A 24,985-nucleotide genomic window follows, 5' to 3' on the forward strand; every position below is an offset into this window, starting at 1 on the left:
AACTTGTTTACAATAAGGTAGCTAGCTTTCACTGCTCCATCACTGACGTTACTGCTGCAGTAAATCCAGATGGTTATTAATCGGTCCAGCTAATAGTTGCTAAATCTTTTTTTTTTCTTAACTGCAAATGGTGAAACTTTTCTTTGTGGAGAGTCTCATAGTGTTGCTGAATGTTATATTCTTGGAGAACCTTTTGATGACATACCAAGCATGCAGGTTTGCATTCAGCTCCGTGAACAAATAAAACGCTTTCCATTTTCCTGGAAAGCTCAGGACTTCACTTCAACCTTTTTTTTCTTATTGACAACATTTTGGTCATTAGGGTGTCACTACTGATCATCCTTCTGTGGGGAGGCTCACAGGGAACCAAACTACTGCCTACCCAGACACAGAGCTGTTAGGTTTCGTTTTTGGCACATGCAGAGTTATGTTGCTCAACTGTTAAGCTTTTCCTTTGCTCCCCCTAGTGGCGGAATTGTGCATTTCGGTTATTTCTTAAAAAATCATAACTCGCCACAGGAATGGACTAGAAACTTGCTTTCTTTTTTAAACATCCTTATGATTTTTACTCTTCATGTGTGGGCCGGACTTAACCACCGGGCCGTATGTTTGACACCCCTGGGCTAAGGTCTTGGGATATATCGGGGCATACATTATGTCACATCATGGCGTGTATTATGATACGTATCGTATCGCCATACTCTTGCCACATCCCTAGTTTTTAATAGACACTCATAATTATTATTTAATATAAAAAAAATGCTCAAAAGTCCCCCCCCAAGACTTTTAAAGTGTCACATTTTAACATTTTCATTTATATTGCAATCAGATTGAGTTTAAAATATCCCAGAACATTTTGCTCCAAAAAAGTCAAACAGAGTTCTCTCTGGTGGAGTGGAAGACGTTGGCTTTTCCATCAACTTGACTCATTTAGACGCCTTTATGAACGTGACAAAGAGAGCTGCTGAGCCCATCCATTGTTTCCCCATCTCTAAAGGCGTCACAGTTGCCCGACAACATGTAATACTGCCGTAACAATTCATGATGGCATCTGTAGCGTGTGCTGGTTTTGTGGAGCAGGAATGGGGGGGGGGGCTTGGTTGTTTGAGTTGTCGTTATTTGATTACGCTGTGCCTTTTCTGTACATTTTCTGCTTTCCTTTCATACTCCTAGCAGAGTTGGAATGTTTTTATTTTAGCTTCAGCATCAATAATATTTAGTCATTGCACGATGATCCTTCTGTCTGACCTTTCTTCTTTCACATCAGGTGCTCTCCAAGCACTAACCTGTTGTAAACTAAAATTCTTTAGTACTTCAGTTCAATACCAGTTGGATTTTTGTCTCTTAAACTCTAAAGCTGCGTTCACACCAAATGCAATTTGAAGGGCAGTTTTACTGTTGGAGACCCACTCCAATAAAAATAGTGTTTTTGTTTTTTTTAAAGGGCCTATGTCATGCTAAACCTTTTTAGTAAACAATATCCATGGATATGAGGGTATATTACCTTTGGCACACAAAAGAACTCATTTTAATTAAATATTACCGTATTTTCCGGACTATAAGTCGCTCCGGAGTATAAGTCGCACAGGCCCAAAAATGCATTATAAAGTAGAAAAAAACACAAGTCGCACTAGACTATAAGTCGCATTTTGACGGGAAATTTTTTTGACAAAATCTGAGACCAAGAACTAATAACTTGCACAACCTCATATGACACAATCATAGCAGACTGTTTATCTCATAATTTCACAGTAATTCTTTCTCATACTTATTTATTTATTCCTTTCATGAAGCATCATTGGCCAACTAATACTCTGTTTTCATCCTGTATTTGTAGAATGTAGTAATTTTTATTGCATTTCTGAATCTATGAAATCATTGAAAAATAGAATATTATGATGTTAGCCTTCAAGATCTTATTTAAAAAAAAGGTTTGCTGATTCTCTGAGTCACTTAACATCCTCTTAATACTTAACATACCTCATACATCAAATTGACCCAGGAACATCATCAATGTTCCTCACAAATGAACATAACAGGAGGATTAACAATGTTTATTTCAGTTTAGCTCTAATATAAGTCACTGCGGAGTATAAGTCGCACCCCTTGCCAAACTATGAAAAAAAGGGCGACTTATAGTCCGGAAAATACGGTAGTTCTTTTCCAGCCCAGAAGTAAGACGCCTCGATCTCTGGGGCTCCACCTTGTGCTATGTGTGGGTGCCGCCCATTTCATGACATCAACATAGAGTCAGCCTCAGCAGCGTGCCTGAGTTTCTCCAAGCATCTGAACTTTTGCAAAGATGGATGTGCATATGAAATGAAAGCTTAAGCTTTGGAAGGAAGGTCTACGTCAGATCGTGAGAATCCCCCCATTTCTGTGGGTTGAGAGGGGCTGGTGCTGAGAGAGGAGGTTTTTAGAGGAACAGTCAGAAATTGTAATGCACTTAAAATGTTAAAAAATAGATTTTGCATGATATAGGCCCTTTAAAATGTTCTTGTAGCATTTTCCTCATGCTGGAGGACATGTATAAAAGAATGTAAGATTAAGACTGTTTTTGAATATTTCTTTTTCAAATTGCAATGGATCAGGAGCAGACAAAAACCCATCATTTGATGTAGCTCTCAGTTGTGAAGCTGCTGCTAAAATGGGCGGGCCAAAAGCTCCCTGCTCTGCTCCATGCCGATGCACCAGCATGCCGGCAAATGTATCCGTATACGTCTTTGTCGTCCTTGTCCAAGCTGGCAATTGGCTCAATCCTGTACAGCTGGATGGGGCCAATATGGCTCATTATTTTTGTTTAACCGGTAATGTTAGCTTGGAGTTGTTGGGGACTGTGAGCTAGCGGGAGAGAGTGTAAACAAAGGGATGATGGGATATCAGCGGAGGCTTACTTCCACGCCAACAGTCCCACCCACAACTTTGAACTCCAGCTACCCTGCAGAAAATATGTCGTAAAAAAGGACACAGCTTTTTTCATTTGGCCAAAAGACTGCATTAACAGTACAGTAGATAGAAATATAGACTTTATATATATTTATATATTGACTTTAAGTCAATGTACAGATGACGTCTGCGTCAGCACGTTCTGGGATTGCAATTATTCATACCTGAAGCTGGCAAAGAAACTATTTCCACCAAAATGTTGGCACCGTCTCTGCCGTATACATTGTTCCCTCGGTTCACCTAACACAGTCTTACTGTTTTGCATCTTTTTAATTTATTTACAGTCACTGTGTTCTGCATCCCTATTGGCTGTAGACTTTGCCATCCAATTTCCTCTGTGCTGTGTCTCCTGTACAGAACGTGTTCAGTTGACCAAATCTATAAATCTCCTATCGCAATCCGACTTTTGCCTTCATTCATTTAACACTGAAGTTATTTTTCAATGAACTTGAGAGTATAAACAAGAGGGAAACGTGTCAGATGTTCATGTCTGTCTGAGATATTTGTATAAGGTGAGGAGTTTTACAGACTTAAAAAATCTATAATCCTACTTCCATATTACACCTATCGTGGGTTATTTATGGAATGAAACTCCCACGATAAACGAGGAAACTATGGGCAAATGTATGTTTTTAGGTTTTGGTCTGACACCCGATCAAATATCCAGCATGTCTGGTGTCCAGGCAGAGGTATAGGTGGACTGTGAAGTGGAGGTCAGTTGAATTTTAAATTGGTTTTATTGAAGGTAAATGAACGTCATGCAAACCAGTCATTATTGGCACATGTTTTGTTTTTTTTCCCTGTTTTTCAACAAGCAATAATTACTGAGTAAAGGCGCAGCACACATTCAAAGTGTAATGCTTTCAGGCGACCACGCCAGTCGCAGTGCTGCCCCATTTTCATGCATATCAGCTTTACTTGTTTCTCCTCTGATAACATCACATATCCAATATGGTTTGTGTGAAGTTGTTTTTACTCCAAACTACAAAGGGAGTTTGAAGCGCTTATCGGTTCAATCTCTGTTTCAAAGCTGGCTGGGATGCTTCCCATACCTTCTGTTTCCCTGCTCTCCTGCAAAGGTCTCCCCCAGCACAGATTCTGCAGCTTTTCCCAACTACCCCTGGCTGCAGCCTGCAGAATGGGGCATCGTAGTGGAATGCTTTGATTGCAGAGGAATGTGAACACGCTGTGGAATGTTAGCCCCGCCCATGCTGAGGCCGTCTTCTTCTTTGGTGGTTTTACAAGTTTCCATGTGCAATATTGCCACCTACGGGTTTTTAAGGAGATTTTCCTTACTGTGAAGGGGGGGGTCTAAGGGCAGGAATATCAGTTTAGCTTAGTCTTTTTTGTTAAAGTTTAGTATTATCCTAATGCATTCTTTGTATTCATGATCCCTTTTTCATTGTATGCGCTAAAATAAAATAAACATATTTAATTGAATTAGGGAATTTCTACCATGATTCCTGCCTTCTTATGCCTTTTACAAGTTTCCATGTGCATGTATTAGGGAGTTAATGAATTTTGTCTGGCCTCACAGACCAGGAGAATGTATGTGGACTTTTATCCTTGGACGCACTTAAAATATGTTTAGACAATGGAGCAATGTGGAATTTCCACAAGTTTGTGTATTTGAACGGACGTAAATAAATGCAATTAACCGCCTTTAGGATATGTACAATCATGTTTTAATAATTTTCTCTAGAAAAATGCCCCCTTTTATAAATGGCTACAGGAGAAAAGGGCAGCAAAGCAGCTGACTATAACATTAGTTATTAGTTATTCTACAGTCTGTGATTTACTGATCAATGGTTTATTGTTATATGTAAAATTATATCACGTTATAAAATATTTATCACACGTAGGTTCCACAGATATTGTGTAATAACTGTTGTGTATTTATGCTCAGTCTCACACATCTCAAGGAGTGTATAGTCTCAGGTGGGTTAAACATTTAAAGTAAAAAACCCTGACCCCATGCTAGACATGCATGTGTGGGTTTCCTCCGTGCCTTCCTCCCACTTTCCAAAAACATACTTAATAGGTAAATTGGTCACTCTAAAAAGTCCATAGGTGATTGTGGTCCTGCGACAGGCTGGCGAGCTGTCGAGGGTGTCCCCTGCCTTCAATAGCAAGTGCCAGGGATAGGCTCCAGCAGCCCTGTGACCCCAAAAGGAATGAAATTGAATAGAAGATGAATGAATGTAATGCTACAGTCATATAGCATTATACATATACCAATATGAAATATAAAAAAAATAAAACAGAACACAAATACAGCAGACACTGGAATTTATTGTTCCTCAAAACAAACATAGACCTTTAATTTTTTATTGTCCATAATTTCAGAACAAAAGGCCTCAAAGTCGCTGAAAAACTGGAAAGAAAAAGTGAAAAGCTCCCTCAGTTCCATCAATCTCTCATCTTCGCTCATGAGGGAGCAGGTTTGCAGCTCTTTAAGAATATCCTTCTGTTGTTCTTGATCCACCTTCAAAACATCTGGCAGGGAACATCTTCCTTGAAAGGACTGCAACTGGCACCATTTGGCTGCCTCAATGGTGCCGTGCAGTAAAGCATCTTCTTCCTGCACAGAAAAAAAGGTCATTCTTAGAGCAGATACTGGAGAAGGCGACAAATGTTGAGTTCAAGAGGATCCATACATTCCTTCCTGTCCCACTGCTTGTCATGTCACCTTCCCCTACAAAGAGAATAGAATGAAAATTAAAAGATAGAAATGACACTAACAAAAGACCCTGGACATCCCATCTCCTAAACTTTTATAATAAACACAATATTATATTATATTTGAAGGGGCATCTCAGGTCACCTCAATAATCTATCAGAGACTGAAAGCAGAGAAAACTATGTATGTGTACAACAGCTCTAACTTCAATAGTACCTTCTGAGATGGATTCAGAATGCATCTTTTTTATTGAAGCACCTTCCTCCTGAAAGTGGCAGAGGGATTAACAACAACAGCCTCAAAGAAGAGCTTCAATATGTGCCTCATGAATTAAATGAGCTCCTCTCACCTGGAGTTTCCGCTCCTCCCGACGCCTTTTTCTGGCCTGCATTCTTTCTTCTTCAGACCTTGGTGAATCAATGAAAATGAATGTTCACCATCAAAATTTTAATAAAAAGGTCAATTCAGAGTTTTCAGTAAAATATGTAGTAAAATATTAAGGATTTTATAAGTGTGATCATATGAAGAGCACTTACGGCATTGGAAAGTTTGTTATTAGGTGCAGACACCACCGTCTCCTAATTTGCTTCATGTTTTCCTTTGAATAAATAAATACAGAGTACGTCAGTTTGTGCTTCAACCCAAGTGTCTTGAATTGACTCGACACAAACTGACCAGAATTTACACACACCTCACTGAAATCGCACTTAGTTCCCGTGACAATGTACAGAGCGTACTGAAAGTCAAAAAGTACATGTTATTATTTTTAATCCATGTGACATTTCTAAATGTTATCTTTATATACCACGGTCACTTACAAAAAAGATATAAATATTAACCAGTTTTTAGTCCTTAATTCTTGTTTTCACTTTTTAATGCACACACTGCAGCCAATCAGTTTTCACCCAGCGCATGTTATAATTCATTATAAAAACCTTATTGACATTGTAATAAAGTTAGGTATTTGTTTATTTGATCTTTATTGAAGAGAACATTTAATGTCCATGATCATTTCTAATCATTTGTTTTTGAAAAGCCCTGGTCTTACCATTATGACAAACACGCCACAGTTGTTCGAGCACCCTTGCTTCGCCAGACCCTGGGAGTATGTGAACAAATGTTTTGATTAAAGGATAGTAATCAAATAGAAAATTTTAGCTGATGCAATGACAAATCAAACCGGAATATCATTTCTGCCAAGTGCCCTCCAGGGTCCAGGGGAGAGGAGGTGTGCAATGTGTCTGGAAAAAAGCACATTGTAAGTTAAAAGAAAATAAAAGCACAGCATTTTTATATATTTACACAAGAACTCCAATTGAAGCGAACTCAGGAAAAGGTGGGAACTTGAGTCATTTATTGAAACGGGCTCAAACAGAACTGCCCAACTCAAACGGGATCTATGGTTCTGTTTCCATCAGTTCAACGATTAAAAATGAATAGTAGGGCTGCACAATATGCACGATAGTCGTTAAGTACTTCTAGCTGCCATAAGACAGTTTTAACATTTAAGGAACCATTTATTCCAATATCCAACGAATTTGCGTGTTGCAAATCATGTTTTCGCAATAACAATTTACAGTTTATTGTGCAGGCCTAATGATTAGATATTTTTTATATTATTCAATTAACACAGAACCATAAATCTTTAAAAAAATAAAAAAATAAAATACGACAAGTGGTTTAAAACTGAACTACCACTGTCCAGAACAGACGTTGCCCGGCGAGAAACCTGATTGGATGTGCTCTACTGTCATCTCTCCAACCGCTGCCACTTAAGGGATCTAAATAGAAAATCTCTCTGGCCTGTGGCCTCAGTAGCTGTTAAATGTTAAAAGCATAACAATCGCTTTTATGTTTTTTGGATTAATAAGTAAAGAAATTACAAATGTGCTTACACAGAGAATCCAGTGCCCAGGAACAAAGACAGGGATGATGATCCACTGCAGACTGGCTGCATTGTCCTTTAAAAAAAACATCAATAACAAAACATTGTTAAAATATCCAACTCAGTATTGGCTTACAAAAACATGAGAAAATGGCAAATTACCGGAAGGTGCTCCATCGGGTTTGCTGATATTGGTGGGAACCAAGTGGCAGTGACATGACTGTTGGCAGCAAAAACATGCTCCACTCTCTGTAATGGACAAAGTGTGATTGTCATCTTCACAGCTGCAATTGATGATAATTTAAATTCATGAAAGAGCTTAATTACCTTCTCAATGACCTTGAGACAACTGTTGAGGATCTAGTAGAGCATATAACACAAGGGGTTTTAATTTAAAACACAATTTTTTTATGAATAATTGTCACAGCATATTCTCTTTGCCTACCATCCCATCAACATCCTGTTCTAAACCCAGACTCCAAAAGTCAGAACGAGTCAAAATCGTGTTGTCCACCATTGCAATGTGGTCTCTTGGACTCTTGCTCTCATCCAGGACCTGGTTCAACTAAAGGAAAAAAAAATCTTTAAAAGCTATAACCTGTGTTAGTTATAACCAGAGCAGAATTTTTAAGCACTAAACATTTCTAATTTATCATATAATTTTAGGAAAATTTTCAAGGGAACAGCAAAACTTGCCATTTTTTTACACAAACAAATAAAATAAATAAAAATATTCATAAATGATAAAAGTGAAGTCCGTAACACACTCAGGACAGGGTTCCAATAAAAAGCCTCTATTAGAACATGGCTACTTGTTGGAAAGCTTGCCAACATGTTGGACGCGTGTGTGGATGTTAACTGCAGGTTTACTCTACCATTTGTTCCTGTTCCTCAACAAGTTTCTGACCCCAGTATGCAATGTCAGGTAACAAGCCATGGATACTGGTGACATCCTTCTGCTCATTTATTTGGTTTACTAAAAATAACAATGAAATGGAAATCAGTCATAAAATTTCAACTTTGTCTGTTCAATATGTAAATGGCAATTACTGACACTCCCGAGACTCCTGTGGTGGTTTTTCCTCTTGGTCACTGCCAGAGGTTCCTTTTTGCGTCCCAGACCGGGCAGGAGCTGCCGAAATTTTTAAAAAACGTTATTGTAAATTGAGTTGATGAAAAATTTAAACAAAACTACATGAACACTTAATAAAACAGCATACCTAAGACAACCCTCCCATGGATGTCAGTTTGCATATTCACCGCAGGAACAATGTGGTGTTACGCCCCCTTCTGTGTCTAGGGGTGACTGGTGGCATAACATAAAAAAGTAAAGGTTTTGCTACCAAGTTGACTGCAACACAAAACACCAAACGAATGTCTCCGTAAAATATGACAAATTTATTTACATATAAACAAACTATCCAACAATAACTAAAAGTGAAGCTAAAAGGCTTCAGGGTGAACCCAGGCCAAAACAACAAACAAAACCCCAACTAACTGCAACATGTAATCTTACCTGCAACAAAAGAAAAGGGAAATCAAAGACAAAACACTAACCTCCCTAACCTAACAAAACCAGGAGAAAACATGTACTAAACAAAATGGCGGTTCACCCCTACAGCTTCACTTAAACAAAATCATAAACCAAAGGACTAAACAGAGTGGGCACAGACAAAACTACAAAGAGCAACCCAAACTAAAACAAGTGGAGAAGACATAAACAAAATGGAGAACAAAACAAAATGGAGAAGAGGGCCAAGCTGCAGTGGAGGCTTTTGCTGCAAGGCACCCTTCTCACCGGCTGGAGGTCCAAGTGGTGGCTTTAAAGGCTGCCTCCACCAGCTTGTCCAAATGGAGGCCACACCCTTGCCAGCACACCTGAAAATAATCACAGACATACAAACAAAGATCCACAAAAAACACAAGTCCCACACTGATAAAGAAATAATACACAAAACACAGAACAAACAGAACAAACCAAAACCAAATACGGCCACAGCCATAACAGTGGCCATACTGGACCATAGCCTTTTGGTTTTTTGCCATATTGTAGTGATGGAGTATATTTCTTTGAAGAAATATATGGGTTGATGGGGTTGTCATGTTTAGAAAATAGTTATTTTTCCTCATTCCTGAGAACAGCTGCTCCACACACTGGCTGTTAATAAGTCCAGCAAGCTCAGGCACAAGCTCAAGTTTCCTTAGAGCATCTGTTTTGTCTTTACTATTCCCTTGATGGAAAACATCATTTAAAGCAAAATGCTGTGCGGATCCGGTGAGAGGGTGTCCGTCCTTTTCAGCTGGCATCTGTGAAATTCTCAGCCATGGCATGTTCACAAGAACCTTGCCCTCTGAGACCTGCTGGATGTTCTCCGGAGTTGGATCTAGTAACCTCCCATGAAAAGGTCCAAATACTCCTGGCTGCCTACGGTTAGCATGCAATGCCAGTCCCCGCGCATAGTCATAAACTACAACATTAGGAAAATGTTTCCATGACAGCAACATGTCAACAAAGTCACGTGGACTCTCAGCTCTAAGGTTGAACTTCACCGAGTACACAACTCCACACGGACATGTGATCACAGCCCATCCACCTGTAAGACAACAGACCAAATATATAATGTTTACATCAGTAATCCAAATGAATTTCTTCAATAAGTTAAAACAATAAATAAATAAATAAATTTGATGATCAAATAAGCTTTTTTTCAACATACCAGAGGCACCCCAAACCTTCTCAAACACCTTGTTGTAGTTGGACCTATTAGACATCTTCTCCCACAGTCTAAGGACAAGATCCATTTTTGAGCCTTTGCTGTCTACACCACACTTTTTGCAAAGTGCCCTCACTTCCTGCACCTGTGTTAAAAAGACAGTAATTATTCTTAAGAATCTGCTAAATACATCATAATTTTTGGTCAGCAGGTGGATTTTGTACCATATTCATTTACCTTTAAGTTTAGAAGTTCATCAGATAGACGCTCCTCGTTAATCAGGTCATATTCCTCTTGGTTGGATTCCTTGGGTATTTTAATTTTTTCATATTCAGTGTTCAGGACTGAATTAGACTTTCTGGTATGTGGGCCAATCCATGGTGACCAGTGATGATAGCTTGGGGGCACGATGAAAGGGTTCTTCCTACCAACTTTGGGATCAAATGGGATGAGTATTAGTAATCATTTATCCATTTGTAGCACCAACAATGCAGAAAACATGACATTTTGTTGTGTAATTACACTTGCTTACCTGGGATCAAACCACGACTTAGCATCTCTCTGGCCACAGCATCCCGAAAGTCCACTATGTCGACATGACCATCGTAATCATCCGGGGGGCTTTGGATTTCACTCACTGTTAAACAACAGCCATTAAGTATTAAAAATGTGATAGCCCGGGGAAAATTAAGTCACTGCCCGGAAAAAGATCACTACACGTGTATGTTTTTTAGAGGCAGCAATATTATTATTTATTAGAATAGTATATTATATTATTAACTTAGGATAAGCTGGTTTTAAATTATCATGTATAAGGGAATCTAACAGTTTATTTAACTCACCTGGCAAACTGAAGACACCTTTTTTGTGAAGATCCATTACAACGACAGCTGGACTGTATCCACATGATACACAGGTGAATGCGTAGTCATGATTTGTGAGGGCCTCAAAGTGAAGATAGGCATGAAGTATCCTCTCCTTGTTGGGAAAGGACACCCTCTCTGTGGTCTCGATGATTTCGATGACTTTACTGACAGCCGTGTGTGTCTGAAATAAATTAACATGACAGGAGAAATGTAATTATATTTCATATTAAACAGTTTTATTCAATTAACAATTTTCCAAGCATGCAAATAATCAGAATATATTTTATCACCTGTAAAGCATTTCTTATCATGAGGCACAGATGCAAAGACAAGATTACATGGTCATCAAAGTTGTGGATGCCATCCTCCCACTGCTGGTATCGATATATCATGCCACACCTGAGGCATGACTTTCTGTATGTTGATACACCTAAAAACAGAAACAACAATACACTATTGTTATTTGTTATATGCAATTTCACGTTAATTAAATAATTCGTAAGACTCATGTACTGAAACACACCCAAGATGACAAGGTGGTGGATGTACTCGTAACAGTACTTACCTTCAACTACACCTGTGCTGGTTAGGATCCTGGCTTTGGAGGTTATGATTTTTTCCTCACCAAGTGGGTATTCACACTTGACGCATTTTGTTTCTGCTGGGATAAGGTATTTAGGAAAACTGTCCTGTGTTCTCCCATCTCTAGACTTTTCAATGAGAGCCTTGGGTAGTTCTGCTAGAAGCTTTTTGTATGTCAAAAGGTAATTGAGCATTTTTAAAATCGACTTGTCATTTGGTGGATAACTGAATATGTTGTTGCTTGAATCTTCGCTGGAATCCTGAGATTGGTGAGGTAACTGTGCCTCAGTACTTTTCACCTTCTGAAACAATGCCTCATTTATGACAAAGAGGTGCCATTTTGCAATGGCTTTATGATTGCAGGACTGTCTTGCTTTAGAGCATGAACAATGCCAGCTGTTCTGTTTTCGGTCATATCCAACTATCAATCGGCCCAATCTACTATAATATGTGATTTTTGGCTCAAAGACAGAGATGTGAATTTTTGATGGTGGACCACCCACAGTCAGCTGCACCGAAAGGGGCACACCCTCAGCATCTGCCCTTTTTTTACAGTGCAACAAACTGGCCTTCCGCTCTTCCCCAAACCATTTCTGCTCTACCATCCTTTCCAATGTCTCCTCAGATAGAATGACATGTTGGTTGTCGGCTCGTGGGCAGTACTGTAGAGATCTGACATGGTGGCACTCGTAGGACATCATTCCGCTTCTGTGGGCAAAGTCCCTATTGAGCTGGCACTGGTCAACCTCACAAACAATTTTATGACTCACCCCCCAGGATTTCTTCACAACGTGTACAGGCTTTGATGGACCACTGAATGATTTCTCAACAGCAAACACACCATTTTTTGCATCCACACATTGACTGGCTAAAAATCTTTCTTGGGAAACTGACTGAAAATGCTCCGTGTGTTTCCTCCTGCAATGCATTTTTAAGTTGTTTTTTTTTTAAATCCAATTTGCAATGAGGACAAGTAATTGTTTGCGACTTACATCTTTCCTTGAATTTTTTTGGCTGTGATGGGGGCTCAGAGGGCTGTGGTGGTGCCACAAGGTGCTGTGATGGGGGCTCAGAGGGCTGTGGTGGTGCCACAAGGTGCTGTGATGGGGGCTCAGAGGGCTGTGGTGGTGCCACAAGGTGCTGTGATGGGGGCTCAGAGGGCTGTGGTGGTGCCACAAGGTGCTGTGATGGGGGCTTAGAGGGCTGTGGTGGTGCCACAAGGTGCTGTGATGGGGGCTCAGAGGGCTGTGGTGGTGCCACAAGGTGCTGAGGAGGAGCCACTGTTCTGGCCTCTGGTTTCCATCTCAGTGTTTCTTCTTGATGAGGTGCTCCCAAATGTTTTAAAAACTGTGACCTATTGAGCACTGTTGCTGGACAATAGCAACAGTGAAAGTGGGATGTACGTCGGCATCCTAAGCCACACTTGATGACTGTGAATTCTAAATGAGGAATGATAGGAAAATATTATTTACTTCTGTCTTACACTCTTCACATTCATAAGACTAAGGACAAAGCTGAAGTTGAATCAGAAACTGTATTAAATGTAATATTTACTATCTAAAATATAATTTAATCCAGGTTTGAGCAGTCCAGGTCTTGTGTTTTTTTTAAACAAATATCCGGAGCCAACTTCAACGCCGTGCTAAATGCTCATAGAAATTAGATTTTAATTACAAAATAATACAGGGTAATACACATACATAGTCCCGTACTTAAATTTTTAGGGATTAGGGTGGGAATTCGGACACAGCCTGGATGTACCTTTGTGTTTCACAGAAGAATGAGTTTCCATGTGGAGGACCATTGCATGCTCTGCATCCATCTTGCAACAGCAAAATGGACATGAGAAGACGCTGTTTTGTTTTATCGGCGTTGGCTTGTCGCCGTCGATTAAAACTGTAACGTGTCTCTATATAAATACAGAAATAATACAGGTTAAATAAACAAAAACAAAAAAACCAAAGTTTTACCGACATTGAAAAACACAAATAGCTTTACACAAAACTTCCAGGCAGGAGAGCCGAAAGCTAAACTAACTAAGCTTCATGCAAACGTGAACCACGTAGTTAGAACGGCAGGGTGAAAAAAGAACAATACATTTGAAAATACGAAATAATAGCCTTATTTGCCTTGTAAAAAAACAATTGTGGTGGAAAGCAAGCAATAATCACAACAAGAGTTTTCTTTTCATAAACTTACCGTTTTTTTTTTGATGTGTTCCTCCATTTTCAAAGTGTCTCTCTGCGCGTGGAAACAGAAGAAAAACAGCACTGACTTCGTCGTCTTCTTATGTATTTAAAATGGCGGCCGGCAACAACGACGAAATGCATTACCGCCACCTATTGTGTTGGAGTATGACATTGCACCATTCAAATTTTCCTCCCCTCTGTTCTCTTCCTTCCTCATACAATTACCAATGACACAAAATGTGCTCCACTGATTCTTCCCCTTTCCTGCAATCACAACTGCACTGACGAAGGTGAATCAAAGGCACGGGCTCAACGTGGGCGGGGTTAACACTCCACAGCAGACGGGCTCAGCATGGGCGGGGTTAACATTCCACAGCGTGTTCACATTCCTCTGCAATCAAAGCATTCCACTACGATGACCCATTCTGCAGGCTGCAGCCAGGGCTTACTCGCTTTTCCTCGTCATAACAGGAAGAACTCAGATCCAATTATAAACTGGAACGAGGGCCCTGCTCCATTAGGACGCTTCTCCAGTCGGTGTACAAATGCAGAGCCCTGACCTGCTTCAGTGAAATGAAATGCTCCCGTCTTTAATTGGACTAATTGCACTTTGGTTTTTTTCTGTCAGCTGTAATGAAGGTCTAAAACGGCTGGAAATTGCAGCTCAGAGAGGAAACCAAACTGAAGGAGGTGTAATGGTAGTTCTGAATCACATCTATGTTTCCTTGCTGCTAATAGCTGGAACAACCAAAGTAGTAGTTTGGGGATCTGGTTCTGAGGAGCAGTAGCTCCGTTCTCTGCCTCATCATGGCGTCCTCCAACTGTGCTGGAGCTGCTGGACTCCACGTGATGAGGCTGGTGTGTGGATCTCACCTGTGTCTCATTATTCAGCGTGTCATCTGTTTCTCCCACGCCGACTTTCATCTTTCTCCTTTCCCTCTAAAGCCAACACGACTCTCCGTCTCTCATTCTCACCCTAATGCTCTCTGTCCACTTGTCTCTTTCTCACATCTCTCCGTCTCATCATTCTTCTCCCCTCTTCATAACTTGACTCTACTTATTCTTTCTCTCAGTACTTGGAAGTCTCTTCTCGCCTCTCTGTCACATTTTTCTCCTCCATTCTTCTCTCATCTTTTTTTCTTCCAGCTTTGACATGACCTCACCTGTTTATCCATGTTCTTTGGGTTTCTATGTTCCCATGTTCCATTAGTTTGATAAAGGCAATTTGAGTTGCGTTCCAAGTGGTTTTTAAAATAATTTTTTTGGAATACTTTGATATGGAAGCGTAATGCATTCAAGCGACAGAGGCGGGGGGGGGGGGGGGGGGGGGGGTGTCAATAAAGTACACCAAGATGCCCCAGATATTTTCTCAGTAACTCACCAGAAAAACAAACTCCACAGTATATCATTACTCTTTTTTAATGATATATACATATGGGGAGAATATATTAACTAAGGACAAATTTGAACATTATTACCCTTTTTTATTGGATGCAATTTGCTTCCATAGATTGACACAAACTTTCTTATTATACTATTAATGATAAATATTCAGAACAATAATGATCTTATGTGATTTTTTTTCTACATTATTTGAGAAGTGCTACTCTCTGATTTACCATTTTGGCTTGTTTTTACATTATTTAGCGTTTGCATGTATGGTAGGTTTGCTAAACTAAACAAAATGTTGATTTTCTTTGTGTTAAATGACATTTTAAATGGTCTTAAATGTAACTTCTGTAAATCTGTAGACACTGTTTAATATCATCACATGTTGGGACTTCCTTCCTTCTCTCCGTCTTCCCGTCTCTCTAAATGTTTGCTGCTGCCCCCCCCCCCCCCCCCCCCCCCCCCCCCCCGTTTCCTTTTTGTTCCCCTCCGGGTTTTTCAGCTCTTTTCTCATGGCCGCTGTCCCTAAAATGAGGCACGCTGGGTAATAAGTTCAACTAAAGCTTAATTTCAGACCCTTTTCTTCCTGAAATGAAGGTGACCCAGTGGCCCGTGTGTTTGTAAACACAACAGCTGAACAATGCCTGCGTAAAACTTGGGGAAAGCAGGAGGCTCCTGCTCGGTCTGATTAGATTTTACAGAACCTCGCTGCATTATTTTGCATATTAATGAGGGAAAACCAATTTTCTCAAAGCTGCCTCATTTCCTTAATGTTTAAAATTATGAATCAATATCCAGACATAAATATTAATACAAAGGTATTAAATGGTAATTAATGCACTTCTTAGCCTAATGACCCCATGAGCAAAGCTGGTTATGTTCGATCTGTGACTGTTTCCAAACAACCTGTTACCTCTAATGTGTTCCTTGCTCTGGGCTCTGATTAACTTCCTCAGATTTCGCTTCCTGATTAGATCCCAGTCTGCTCCGGGTTGTAAATTCAAACATTTGACGAATCCCCGTTGACTGGAATCGACCTCGCTCGCGCCGTTTGGTGGCTCTGATAATTAGCAGCCACTCAGCTTGGTCTGGAGAGTTCAGCCGTGATGGTCAGCGTAATCTGGCCATCGTTTTTTTTGGGGGTTTGAGGCGAGAATGAACCGCCATCCGGCTCCTCCCTCCACGGGGAAACGTCGTCCTCCGCCAGAGCCTCATAATGCAATGCAGAAATGCTAAACAACAAACCAAACTTCAAAATGTTTCTGGTAAACCTTTTTTCCCCCCCTCCAGTGAAGTGGGCACGCAGCCGAGGAGTGGGTGTTTGATAATGGGCTCCAGTAACAGACATGCCAATTGAAGAGCAGCAATCAGTGCAGGGAAGGAAAAATGTTAATATGTTGACTTCCAGAGCATTTGATAAAAAACGGAGGGCAGCTGCGGCTCTTAAAGCAGACCCAATCATTTCAAAGCTTTGAAAAGCCTCCAAGTGGACTGATTTAGCATCTTGTCTTTTATTGCATTGACTTTAACAGCCTTCCAGTCACTCTGGCTGTCTTCTGGTCATAAATGCTCCTGTTTTTTTGGCTTCTCTCCGCAGGTGAAGAAGGAATCTGTGGTGTCCTGCGTCCTGGACTCAGAAGCTGTGGCCTGGGACCATGAAAAGAAACAGATCCAGCCCTTCCAGGTTCTCACCACTCGAAAGAGAAAGGTACAAAGGAGGGAGGGGGGGGGGGGGGGGGGGTCACGGAGCCCTCAGACGACAGATAAAAGATGTCTGCTGTCATAAATGCAGGGGACTCTGAGATAATGAGAGAGGAGGGAAAAGGTTGAAGAGAGAAAACAAGACGGAGATGAAGACCGGAAGGAGAGACAGATAATAGAGTGAAATGATCCGGCAGACTGAGGGAGGTGGACGGAGAAAAGAGCCAAAAAGAAAGGGAGGAGACCGATAGGCGGAAGACAAAAGAGTGAAATGGATCGAGAAGAGGCTAGAAATTGGAAAATGTCAGCGAGGTGTTTATTCAGTTTAGATTAAAGTAACGGCCTCTTTTCACGACGGCGGTCACATTAGAGTCAAAGTGCTCTCCTTACGCCGCCGTTTGAGACTCATAAAGACGCCCCGGGAAATCGAGGAAAAAGAAATAAAGGTGCAAATATTAGAAGACGGAATCATTCCTTTGATGGTTCCCCGTCTTGTCTGGATGCCGTCTGTGCTGTTTGTAATGATGCGCAGACGGATGCAGAGCCCCTCTGTCACTGTGTGTTTCATTACCGTCAGAATGCTCCGTGGTCGGAAATATTTGAGAGGAGGCCTGATGTGCTCTAATTGAACATCATTAAAGACCCGCTCCAATGAAAAGGATCTTTTTGGGGTTTTTAACATGTTCTTGTGGCATTTTTCTGATGCTAGAGTCCATATAACCGGTATATAAAATAATTGAGCTTAAAACTGCATTTCTGAGTATTTATTGATTCAATTGTTGGGAATCAATAAATACTCAGAAATGCCGTTTTAAGCGGCCGTGGTTCAGAGGTAGAACGGTCAACCTCCAATCAGAGGATCCCGGGTTCGGTTCCCACCCCATCCACTAGTGTGCTAAAGTGGACAAGAACCCCACATTGCTCCTGGTGGTTTGAAGTCACCGTCACTGTTCGGCAGCCGAGCCGCCATCGGTTATACAAGTACACGCCATTTACAAGTTAATGGTATGAGTGTAGCGTTTTTTACCTTCCTCAAAGGCCAAAGCGCTTCACAGTCACTGTCCCTTTCACACACGGAGGGCGGCTCCCCCGGCACAACCTTCCACCAGAGGCAAGGTGGGGTTCAGTGTCTTGTCCAAGGACAGTTGGACACATGGGCGGGCAAGGCGGGAATCGAACCTGCAATCTAATCTAGGTGAAGAGATCCACGTATGTCTTTGTTTTCCTCGTCTGAGCTGGATAGCTCCAATGTTGCTCCGCTAATGTTGTTGCACCGGTAATGTTAGTTTGGGGGGGTGAGGAGCTGTAGCCAGCAGGAGAGCGCACGTGATGGGTGACAGAAAGTGGGGGCGGGCTTGCTCCTTGCCAACAGTCCCACCCACAGCTGAGAGGCAAATTTCTAATGAATTCCTGCCGCTCTGCAGAAACTAGTTCCTAAAAATGTCATCATCATCATTAAAAGACCACGGGGGACACTTTCACAAAAGATCAGAAGATGTTGGGAGTGGGATTTAAAGGAGAGAAAAGGGATGAAAGGAAAGCCGTTCTACAGGACGCTCAGTGGAAAAGCTGTCGGCTGTCTTCTTTAGCTAACAGCTTTGTATCAAATGGGGATTTTTCCTCATTTGTTTCCAGAAAAAGGTGAAACTTTTGCTTCCGTTTTCCATTTCTTTGCAACAAAGCAAAAAGATTTTCACTGCATAAAATAAATAGTGCATTTTGCATCCACAACATTCAGTGATGTTTGTTTTGGAAGCTGGATCCAGAAGCTAAACCACTTTGGTGTTTCTGGATAAAGCGTCCTGACACGTCCTCTCTGTTTAGGGGGACTGACTTGAAATGGTGCCACTCTGGATGATAGTATTTACCAACATGTCTCTGAGGCCTGCCTTGCATTGCTGTCAGAGCTGTCTCCATCTGCTCCAGGACGTCCCTTAGATCACCTCTGACCTGCTCAGTTCATTTGACAGTCTCCACTGAAAGGCTGCGTATGGTTTCCTCTGCAGAATCAAAGCTTTCCCCGTACATCTACTGGCATAGAGGAAGATCCATGAAGGATCTTATATTTTGAACAACCCTGACAAATTCAGCTTTGAAGTATGGAGAAGTAGTGATTGGTTTCGTGTCTTTGGGGTTTTCTGGTTTAGCACTTCAAGGATCACTGCAGAGACCAAATTCCTTAAATGTACAGTGTGCTTAAATGTGATCTCTTGATTGATGGACGCCTCAGAGCATCTGGATTTTATTAGAACAGAACGTTTAACTGGTCTTCTCTCAAGAAGATTTTAGATTGACGTCAATTCTGATAAATAGCAAAACTATCAACAGTCAAAACTGTGTATTTGTGGATCTAAACCATGGATCTGCAATCAGAGACTCCATTTATCCCCCATTGTGGCTCTTTGGCTTTGAAGAAAAGGGAGAATTACATAAATAATTGGTTTGAAGTTTTGTCATTGGACTTTTAACGTGTCAGATAACTGTTCAAAATGATGGTCGAAGGGTTGATCTACTGTGAGAGCGTGTTCAATATTGGAAAAACATTATCCTGTTGGATTTACGTGTATAGATAAAAAAATTAAGCAAGGACCCCCCCACCAATGTTGTCTTGCTTCTATTAAGTAGTAAACAGAGGAAAAGGATAACTGTGAGCTAGAGTGATATTGATGGTAAATGTCGTGTTTGGTTTTATTCCTGCCTAGATGATGCTCTGGGCGAAACACTGGGCGCCGCCCACAGCCACACGCCCCTTTACAGCCCCCAATAACTTAAAGCCTGCATACATAAGAGCAAAATATATTTTTTTAACTTTATTAATCATGTAAGTTATATAGTTGAATTCACAATTAGGATATAGTCAGTTTGTGTTTTCTTTTGAAGGCTGGCTGGCTCTGATTTCATCTTTTTTGTCCTTTCTTGAGCTGAATACGACCCTGACACCAATTATGACTGAATTATTCTGCTCATTTCTGTCTCCTTCATGAATGAACCTTGATGGAAACTAAACGACATATTCTTCTGTTTGTGTGCTTAAGTGACACTAAGTATCACATTCAAATGAACAAATTGCTAACCTTCATTTGCCAAATTCACTCCTCCAACAGTAACTTTGCTCATATTTGGCGTTTAGTGGGTGTTAATTCTGGACACTGCCTGTATTCCTTTATCCTTGAAGTGTTTTTCTTCCTCTTCTTTCTAAATGGGACACTGATGTTTCCTTTGATCTTATGTCCATTTTCCACAGACTTTTCCATCTGTCAAACAAACAGTTATTTAGATGAGTGAGATGATGGAAACAAATTCACTTTGATGTAACTTTTTTTTTTCCTTTTCACTCATCAAAACATCCAGTAAAGCCAATAAAGTATAGTACTTTATGAATGAAAACTATTTATTTATTTATTGGGAAGCAGCAGTTAGTTTGTTGCGGGGTCTGGAAGAGTATAAGCCCCTCCCCCTCTACCGGTTTGGTCCAGGGGGGCTGCGGGGGGAGGGGGGAACCAGCAATGCTTTGGCTTTTCTGGAACTGCTCTTTAGAGCATCCGCTCATAAGTTTAGCAGCTTAAAATGTTTAGCTGTCCTTAATTTCCCAGCAGAACCCATGAAACCTGGTTAGAGAGAAAATGAGACGTGTAAGTAAAAAACTAAATAAAAGAAAGACAGATTAAAGTGAGACTAGGAGTCTGAGGAGGTGGAATGCTGGTTACCTGCAGACCAGGGTTACCTGCAGAAGTGAAGATGTTGGATGTAGTGATTAGGAACCAACATGCACGACTCTGGATGTTCCTAAAGAGGGTTTCTCCTCTGCAGGATGTGGATGCCTCTGAGATCAAAGTCCAGGTGTGTGTGTACGCCTTTGACCTCCTCTACCTCAACGGCGAGGTAAGTCCTGGTTCTTTTTATGAAATTAAAACATGTGCTGTGTTTTGAAACTCTGTGTCGTTTTTTTCTTCAAAGCTCTTTAAGGTGTTTAAATATTAGTTGATTTTTTCTTATGAATCCATCTGTGTTTGGGTTGATCGTGTTACTCTGCAGACGGTAAATCTGATCATTTTAGAGAATCTTTCTATTTTCTTATGCAGCGTTTCTGTAAAAATGTGTGAACATGAACCCAAAGACGGAGAGTCTCCATGGAAACAGAAACATTTACAAAGTTGATGAAAATGACTGACATCCTTCTACCTCAGAGCACGTTCATGTCTTTTAGGATTCATGAAAGTGTTTGTTCTGTGTGTCCGTACACTTTGACCCTTCTGGCTGTTGACCTTCATTACCTTTGATTGTTAATCCTTTCCTCTGTAAATTGATAATTTCCTGTTTCCTGCCTGTCAGCTTCCATCACTGAAAGCTATTAAGTTTTCCTGAACATGGAGCTGCTGACATGTCAACTCAGTTCTAAAGTTTTTTTTTCAAACATTTAGTTTTTTGTAAGAAATTGTCATAAATCAAAGAAAGGAACAAGAGGAGAGGAGAATAAGGTTTTAGCTAAAATGAGTTTCCATGTTGGATAGAAAAATAAACAAAGGTAAAGCTAAAATACAGAGATGGGAACCTTGTTTAGTTTAAAGTAACTTTAGGAGACTTTTTTTTTTGTGGGTCAAAAGTTTGAACAACCAGAACTGGTTTAAAAAAAACGTAACTTAATCAATTTTTATTTAGAAAATGCAGCTCCAGCTCCTCGGGGCTACCTGGTTGATCCTGCCAGTAGCATATGCTTGTCTCAAAGATTAAGCCATGCAAGTCTAAGTACACACGGCCGGTACAGTGAAACTGCGAATGGCTCATTAAATCAGTTATGGTTCCTTTGATCGCTCAAACGTTACTTGGATAACTGTGGCAATTCTAGAGCTAATACATGCAAACGAGCGCTGACCCTTGCGGGGATGCGTATTTGATTAGTAAATTCCATAGTAAATTCCAGTGATGTATATTTAAGAACTTTCTTGACTTCTTTTCCCCTTTTTTATTCACTTCTGTGATAAGAAGTTAAAAGTTGAAATCATTATGCAAAGACTGTTTTTCATACTCAAACAAAATGTATTGTACAATATTACACAAAAATACTATACAAAAACATTGTGCCTCCTGGACTACTTCCTGGGAGGCCCCGGGAAAGACGCAGGACATGCTGGAGAGACTGTCTGTCGGTTGGCCTGGAGGAAGTGGCCGGGGAGAGGAAAGTCTAAACATGACCCTGTCCCGGATTAGGGGAGGAGGATGGATGCATGCATGGATAGATGGAGGCATGGATATATGGATGCATGGATGGATGCATGGATGGATATATGGATGGATGGATATATGGATGCATGCATGGATATATGGATGGATGGATATATGGATGCATGGATGGATGGATGGATATATGGATGGATATATGGATGCATGCATGGATATATGGATGGATGGATATATGGATGCATGGATGGATGGATGGATATATGGATGCATGGATGGATATATGGATGCATGGATGGATGGATGCATGGATGGATGGATGGATGGATGGATGGATATATGCATGGATGGATGGATATATGGATGCATGGATGGATATATGGATGCATGGATGGATGGATATATGGATGGATGGATATATGGATGGATGGATGGATGCATCCATCCATCCCTGCATGGATGGATGGATGGATATATGGATGGATAGATGGATGCATCCATCCATCCATGCATGGATGGATATATGGATGCATGGATATATGGATGCATGGATGGATATATGGATGCATGGATGGATATATGGATGCATGGATGGATATATGGATGCATGGATGGATATATGGATGGATGGATATATGGATGCATGGATGGATGCATGGATGGATGGATGGATATATGCATGGATGGATGGATGGATGGATGGATATATGGATGCATGGATGGATGGATGGATATATGCATGGATGGATGGATGGATATATGCATGGATGGATGGATGGATATATGGATGCATGGATGGATGCATGGATATATGGATGGATGGATGGATGGATATATGGATGCATGGATGGATATATGCATGGATGGATGGATATATGGATGCATGGATGGATATATGCATGGATGGATGGATATATGGATGCATGGATGGATATATGGATGCATGGATATATGGATGGATATATGGATGCATGTATAAATGGATGCCTGGATATATGGATGGATGCTTGGATGGATGGATGGATATATGCATGGATGAATATATGGATGGATGGATGGATGGATATATGCATGGATGGATGGATGGATGGATGGATGGATGGATATATGGATGCATGGATATATGGATGGATGGATGGATGGATGGATGGATATATGGATGCATGGATGGATATATGCATGGATGGATGGATATATGGATGCATGGATGGATGGATGGATGGATATATGGATGCATGGATGGATGGATGGATATATGGATGCATGGATGGATATATGGATGCATGGATATATGGATGGATATATGGATGCATGTATAAATGGATGCCTGGATATATGGATGGATGCATGGATGGATGGATGGATATATGGATGCATCGATGGATGGATATATGGATGCATGGATGGATGGATGGAGGGATGGATATATGGATGCATGGATGGATGGATGGATATATGGATGGATGGATGGATATATGGATGGATGCATGGATGGATATATGCATAGATGGATGGATGGTTATATGGATGCAACGATGGATGGATGGATATACGGATGGATGGATGGGTGGATATATGCATGGATGGATATATGCATGGATGGATGGATATATGGATGGATGGATGGATATATGGATGCATGGATATACGGATGCATGGATGGGTGGATGGATATATGGATGGATGGATGGATATATGGATGCATGGATATATGGATGCATGGATGGGTGGATGGATATATGGATGGATGGGTGGATATATGGATGGATGGATGGATATATGGATGCATGGATATATGGATGGATGGATATATGGATGGATGGATGGATATATGGATGCATGGATATATGGATGCATGGATGGGTGGATATATGGATGGATGGATGGATGGGTGGATATATGGATATATGGATGGATGGATATATGGATGGATGGATGGATATATGGATGCATGGATGGGTGGATGGATATACGGATGCATGGATGGGTGGATGGATATATGGATGGATGGATGGATATATGGATGCATGGATATATGGATGGATGGATATATGGATGGATGGATGGATATATGGATGCATGGATATATGGATGGATGGATGGATATATGGATGCATGGATATACGGATGCATGGATGGGTGGATGGATATATGGATGCATGGATATATGGATGGATGGATATATGGATGCATGGATATATGGATGGATGGATATATGCATGGATGGATGGATATATGGATGGATATATGGATGGATATATGCATGGATGGATGGATATATGGATGGATGCATGGATATATGGATGGATGGATGGATATATGCATGGATGGATGGATATATGCATGGATGGATGGATATATGGATGGATGCATGGATATATGGATGGATGCATGGATATATGGATGGATGGATGGATATATGGATGCATGGATGGATGGATGGATGCATGGATATATGGATGGATGGATGGATGGATATATGGATGCATGGATGGATGGATGGATATATGGATGCATCGATGGATGGATATATGGATGCATGGATGGATATATGGATGGATGGATATATGGATGGATATATGGATGCATGGATGGATGGATGGATATATGCATGGATGGATGGATGGATGGATATATGGATGCATGGATGGATGCATGGATATATGGATGGATGGATATATGGATGGATGGATATATGGATGCATGGATGGATATATGGATGCATGGATGGATATATGGATGCATGGATATATGGATGGATATATGGATGCATGTATAAATGGATGCCTGGATATATGGATGGATGCATGGATGGATGGATGGATATATGGATGCATCGATGGATGGATATATGG

General features: G+C 40.7%; 3 protein-coding genes across 3 annotated transcripts in view; 1 reads left to right on the plus strand and 2 right to left on the minus strand.

Moving 5' to 3' along the window:
* lig1 (ligase I, DNA, ATP-dependent) overlaps positions 1-24,985 on the plus strand; it is a 74,417-nt gene that overhangs the window by 28,169 nt on the left and 21,263 nt on the right. The window contains exons 19-20 of the mRNA XM_023964901.2: positions 16,849-16,959; positions 20,763-20,834. Of these exons, the coding sequence (XP_023820669.1) occupies positions 16,849-16,959; positions 20,763-20,834 (183 nt within the window). The remainder of the gene's footprint in view (positions 1-16,848; positions 16,960-20,762; positions 20,835-24,985) is intronic.
* LOC110016692 (uncharacterized) lies at positions 5,221-8,802 on the minus strand. The gene is made up of 16 exons (XM_078934210.1): positions 8,732-8,802; positions 8,566-8,643; positions 8,387-8,487; positions 7,957-8,076; positions 7,839-7,871; positions 7,674-7,760; positions 7,522-7,587; positions 7,356-7,444; positions 6,807-6,867; positions 6,675-6,725; positions 6,318-6,362; positions 6,163-6,224; positions 5,976-6,033; positions 5,843-5,891; positions 5,604-5,641; positions 5,221-5,527 (listed from the first exon to the last, which is right to left on the minus strand). Exons 1-16 carry the CDS (start codon positions 8,763-8,765, stop codon positions 5,237-5,239), a joined length of 1,263 nt encoding a protein of 420 aa, XP_078790336.1. The 5' UTR covers positions 8,766-8,802; the 3' UTR covers positions 5,221-5,236.
* LOC144986636 (HMG domain-containing protein 3-like) lies at positions 9,240-11,620 on the minus strand. The gene is made up of 6 exons (XM_078934209.1): positions 11,382-11,620; positions 11,068-11,272; positions 10,758-10,862; positions 10,463-10,656; positions 10,229-10,370; positions 9,240-10,105 (listed from the first exon to the last, which is right to left on the minus strand). Exons 1-6 carry the CDS (start codon positions 11,598-11,600, stop codon positions 9,306-9,308), a joined length of 1,665 nt encoding a protein of 554 aa, XP_078790335.1. The 5' UTR covers positions 11,601-11,620; the 3' UTR covers positions 9,240-9,305.

This window comes from Oryzias latipes, chromosome 17 (assembly GCF_053564925.1).
Source record: "Oryzias latipes strain Hd-rR chromosome 17, Olatipes_Hd-rR_3.1".
Lineage (NCBI taxonomy): Eukaryota > Metazoa > Chordata > Actinopteri > Beloniformes > Adrianichthyidae > Oryzias > Oryzias latipes.

Bases quoted from the DNA above. Each gene is read 5' to 3' on its own strand.
- LOC110016692 (XM_078934210.1), bottom strand. From the start codon at position 8,765: ATGCAAACTGACATCCATGGGAGGGTTGTCTTAG. The intron at 8,488-8,565 runs GTCAGTAATTGC...TGTTATTTTTAG, and splicing joins ACCACAGGAGTCTCGGGAGT to TAAACCAAATAAATGAGCAG. The intron at 7,445-7,521 runs GTAAGCACATTT...AACATTTAACAG, and splicing joins CTGGGCACTGGATTCTCTGT to CTACTGAGGCCACAGGCCAG.
- LOC144986636 (XM_078934209.1), bottom strand. From the start codon at position 11,600: ATGAGTCTTACGAATTATTTAATTAACGTGAAATTGCATATAACAAAT. The intron at 11,273-11,381 runs GTGATAAAATAT...AATTTATTTCAG, and splicing joins TGATAAGAAATGCTTTACAG to ACACACACGGCTGTCAGTAA. The intron at 10,657-10,757 runs GTAAGCAAGTGT...TTGATCCCAAAG, and splicing joins AAGTCGTGGTTTGATCCCAG to TTGGTAGGAAGAACCCTTTC.